At 48.6% G+C, this 4915-nt stretch overlaps 1 protein-coding gene across 1 annotated transcript; it reads left to right on the forward strand.

Moving 5' to 3' along the window:
- Positions 1–398: 398 nt before the first annotated feature.
- LOC124021096 (repetitive proline-rich cell wall protein 2-like) lies at positions 399–2946 on the forward strand. The gene is made up of 3 exons (XM_046336423.1): positions 399–402; positions 1824–2352; positions 2472–2946. The coding sequence occupies exons 1-3, from the start codon at positions 399–401 to the stop codon at positions 2944–2946; spliced, it is 1008 nt and encodes a 335-aa protein (XP_046192379.1).
- The last annotated feature ends 1969 nt before the right edge of the window (positions 2947–4915 follow it).

Below are 4915 nucleotides of genomic sequence, written 5' to 3' on the forward strand. Positions count from 1 at the left end.
CAAGTTCTTCCACACCAATCTAGACAAACCATTTCTGTATGGATCTCACTTTGTGCACGGGGCATTGTCATGCTGAAACAGGAAAGGTCCTTCCCCAAACTGTTGCCACAAAGTTGGAAGCACAGAATCTTCTAGAACATCATTATATGCTGTAGCGTTAAGATTTCCTTAAACTGGAACTAAGGGGCCCAAACCATGAAAAACAGCCCCAGACCATTATTCCTCATCCACCAACCTTTACAGTTGGCGCTATGCTTTGGAGCAGGTAGCGTTCTCCTGGCATCCGCCAAACCCAGACCACGTAGAAAGTCACTGAGATCTTCAGTAAGGCCATTCTATTGCCAATGTTTGTCTATGGAGATTGCATGGCGGTGTGCTCAATTTTACACCTGTCAGCAATGGGTGTGGCTGATATAGACTGTAGAACCACATTCTAATACAGTAGACAGACTGAGGTACTGTACAGATGCAGGACTGTGACTGAATGAGGAACTGTAGAACACATTTTAATACAGTAGACAGACTGAGGTACTGTACAGAGACAGGACTGTGTCCCACATGGTACCCTATTCACTACATAGTGCACTATGGGCCCTGGTAAAAATAATGTGCACTATGTAATGAATAGGGTGACATTTGGGACACAACTTGTGTCAGGATGGAGGTAATCTGGCCTGCTGGGTCTGCCGCTCACTTCCTGACTGGGCCGGGCTCAGGAATGTAGAGCTGGCTGAGAGACGGGGGGGGGGGGTCACCAAACCCCTGCCTGATTTCAGGTAGATGCCTCTGGACATTCAAATGCACAGGAAATGGTTTGTAAACAAAGCTCTGGATAAGAGCGTCTGCTGAAATGTACAAATAAATATTTCTCAGTCAGGTTATTTTCAATTTGGCAACTCTGTCTCCCTTTGCTACACTTTTAAATGTCCCTCTAGGTTGAGGTGTGCAGTATTACTGAACATCTGCATCAGCTGGGAACAATGATGTAGCATATTGGTTAGAATAGGAGTAGACCATGCAATCAGCAACACTTCTTCTGTGACATTATCTTTCCATTACAATAGAGACACATGTTATCAATCAAACAAAGCATTTCACCATAGTGTGTCATCTGATATGACTGACTGACACAAACTCCTCAACAACTACAGAGGGATTATTATACAGAATCTCTCCTCTTCACGGACTACTGGCATCTTCCAGCCAGCCAGCCAGCCAGCCAGCCAGCCAGCCAGCCAGCCAGCCAGCCAGCCAGCCAGCCAGACAGACAGACAGACAGACAGACAGACAGACAGACAGACAGACAGACAGACAGACAGACAGACAGACAGACAGACAGACAGACAGACAGACAGACAGACAGACAGACAGACAGACAAGAGAGAGAGCCAGCCAGAGAGAGAGAGACAGACAAGAGAGAGAGAGACAGACAGAAACAGACAGAGACAGACAAGAGAGACAGCAAAAGACAGAGATAAACCACACACACATAGAGAACAGGCCATGCAGCAGAAAACCAAACCAATAAAGTCTGGATGACAGCGGATGAGGAGGGATGATGAACATCACCCAAGAGGGTTACAGCACAACCCAAAACAACGAGCGCCAAGACCTGGTGCTGAAAGATTAATACACATCCTATTACAGTGATGATGCTAACTGGAGCAGACCTGCGCCCCGCACGCACACAGACACAGGCACAGACACAGACAGGGCGAGAGAGAGACAGACACAGTGTGTTTGAGGGTTAATGGGTTGGTGGGAGACTGTTTGAGACTACAGAGCAGCTGAACTGACTTACATGGACACTGCTCTGGATTAAGACAACAAACCAAATCCAACCAACCGCTCGTACTTCACCAAGCCCCCTTTCAACAAGAGACTAGCCAACCGCTCGTACTTCACCAAGCCCCCCTTCAACAAGAGACTAGCCAACCGCTCATACTTCACCAAGTCCCCCTTCAACAAGAGACTAGCCAACTGCTCGTACTTCACCAAGCCCCCCTTCAACAAGAGACTAGCCAACTGCTCGTACTTCACCAAGCCCCCTTTCAACAATAGACTAGCCAACCGCTCGTACTTCACCAAGCCCCCTTTCAACAAGAGACTAGCCAACCGCTCGTACTTCACCAAGCCCCCCTTCAACAAAAGACTAGCCATCCGCTCGTACTTCACCAAGCCCCCCTTCAACAAGAGACTAGCCAACCGCTCGTACTTCACCAAGCCCCCTTTCAACAAGAGACTAGCCAACCGCTCGTACTTCACCAAGCCCCCTTTCAACAAGAGACTAGCCAACCGCTCGTACTTCACCAAGCCCCCTTTCAACAAGAGACTAGCCATCCGCCCCCTTTCGTAATTCACCAAGCCCCCTTTTAACAAGAGACTAGCCAACCGCTCGTACTTCACCAAGCCCCCTTTCAACAAGAGACTAGCCAACCGCTCGTACTTCACAAGCCCCCTTTCAACAAGAGACTAGCCAACCGCTCGTACTTCACCAAGCCCCCTTTCAACAAGAGACTAGCCAACCGCTCGTACTTCACCAAGCCCCCTTTCAACAAGAGACTAGCCATCCGCTCGTACTTCACCAAGCTCCCTTTCAACAAGAGACTAGCCATCCGCTCGTACTTCAACAAGAGACTAGCCAACCGCTCGTACTTCACCAAGCCCCCTTTCAACAAGAGACTAGCCAACCGCTCGTACTTCACCAAGCCCCCTTTCAACAAGAGACTAGCCATCTGCTCGTACTTCAACAAGAGACTAGCCAACCGCTCGTACTTCACCAAGCCCCCTTTCAACAAGAGACTAGCCATCTGCTCGTACTTCAACAAGAGACTAGCCAACCGCTCGTACTTCACCAAGCCCCCTTTCAACAAGAGACTAGCCAACCGCTCGTACTTCACCAAGCCCCTTTTCAACAAGAGACTAACCTCCCTCCCTCCCTCTTAAAAATGTTCATATTCAACATAGCAACTGCAGTAATTTTCCAGTCACACCATTCAACACAAACAGACAAACATGGCCGGCCGGCACAGCTTCCATAACTCTCCGGCAGCACGCCGCCCTGGGGTCAAGCTGCGAGGGCCCTGATTCGTCCCCCCGAGACGATGGTCGCCATCTATCACACAGCGCTGTATACACAGTCCGAACGGGCTTTCAAGCTAGCAGTGCATCATGAACGCTGGATCTGTATACCCATCTGTAGATTCCACAGCAGAGAACAGCTTTGATGCTGTGCTGAAATGTGCTGGGCCTGTTCTCAGCTGTGATGGTCTGTGAGTGATCCTATGAACTGGTACCTGTCTGAGATGTGCTGGGCCTGTTCTCAGCTGTGATGGTCTGTGAGTGATCCTATGAACTGGTACCTGTCTGAGATGTGCTGGGCCTGTTTTCAGCTGTGATGGTCTGTGAGTGATACTATGAACTGGTACCTGTCTGAGATGTGCTGGGCCTGTTTTCAGCTGTGATGGTCTGTGAGTGATACTATGAACTGGTACCTGTCTGAGATGTGGACCTAGTGGTTCAGCTGTTCCCTGCATGGTTTGGGGCTGATATTACAAACCTATAGCTTAACTCAGATCTAAAGCTGTTTAGTTAGTTCTGTAGTGTGTGCAGCAACACTGGGTTTAAATAGTATCGTTTGCCTTCAAATACGTGGAGCGTCTGATCAAACCTGCCTGGAGCGATAGGCGTCAGATGGGAGGGGCTTGAACTTTTGTGACAACGCTATTGGTTCCATTGCGTCCGGCAAGCGCAATCGAGCACAGGTAAATTATTTGTAAAGAAAACAAATACTATTTAAACCCATGTCTATGGTAGTGAGGGTGCTCAGAGTAGAGCTAGGTTTGCGAGGGTGTGTGTTTACTTATATTTATACTGACCAGAGGGTGGTGACAGGCACGGATTAGTACCCATAATCCTTTTTATCACAATACTGCTCTCACGATGTGTCGAGGCTGGCCAGCTGGTTTTATGGCCAACAGTGGACATGACATACCTCTGAAAATGGACGTGTGTCTGCAAATAGTGGCGCTAAAACCAATGGATAAGTAATATAGAATGAATGATCTTACTCTTCACCTGTCTAAGACCTAGATGTGGGATGTTTCTGTGTGTGTCTGTGTGCAGTCCAGTGTGTGTGTGTGTGTGTGTGTGTGTGTGTGTGTGTGTGTGTGTGTGTGTGTGTGTGTGTGTGTGTGTGTGTGTGTGTGTGTGTGTGTGTGTGTGTGTGTGTGTGTGTGTGTGTGTGTGTGTGTGTGTGTATAGTCCAGTGTGTCTGTGTGTCTGTGTGTAGCGCCTTTCCAAAGAGGCCTGGCTGGCACACAGCTTGCTTAGGAATGGACCTTGATCACAGATCAGACTTTACATCCCTCTACCCTCATTAGTCATTTTAACTCCAAACACACACGTCTACTCACACACTACCCTAATCTCAGAGAATAAAGAGTTTCAAACATCCTGTTGCTATGGGGCTCATTCCCCCTGACCTCTGACCCCTGACCCTGCAGGAATGAGACGACTGCCTCGTCCAACAAACACCTGTTTATTCCCTCCTTCAATTTACCAAAAAGAGAAAAGAGGAGGGTGGACGGGGTAACAAGGAGAGCAAGTAATTAACATGGAGTTAGACTTAAACACGTGCGTGTTTGAAGGCAGACACACAGGCAGACAAAGCTGACACACACACGAGCGCATAACTGAACTCAAAGCCACACACACACTTCAATCCTCTAATCCAGGCCCACAGGAAAAGCCTGGCAATCCACACACGTCTGCAGCATGATTACTTCTGAGCTTCTGAAAGAGTGGCAGATTTAGGATGCTTGTCGTCAGGCCAATTAGGGCCGGTTTACACGTCCTGACCAGTCAGCCCAGAGAGAGAGAGAGGGAGAGACAGTTTGTTTTTGGTCGTGTGGAG

The sequence above is a fragment of the Oncorhynchus gorbuscha genome, unplaced genomic scaffold (genome assembly GCF_021184085.1).
Source record: "Oncorhynchus gorbuscha isolate QuinsamMale2020 ecotype Even-year unplaced genomic scaffold, OgorEven_v1.0 Un_scaffold_1048, whole genome shotgun sequence".
Taxonomy (NCBI): domain Eukaryota; kingdom Metazoa; phylum Chordata; class Actinopteri; order Salmoniformes; family Salmonidae; genus Oncorhynchus; species Oncorhynchus gorbuscha.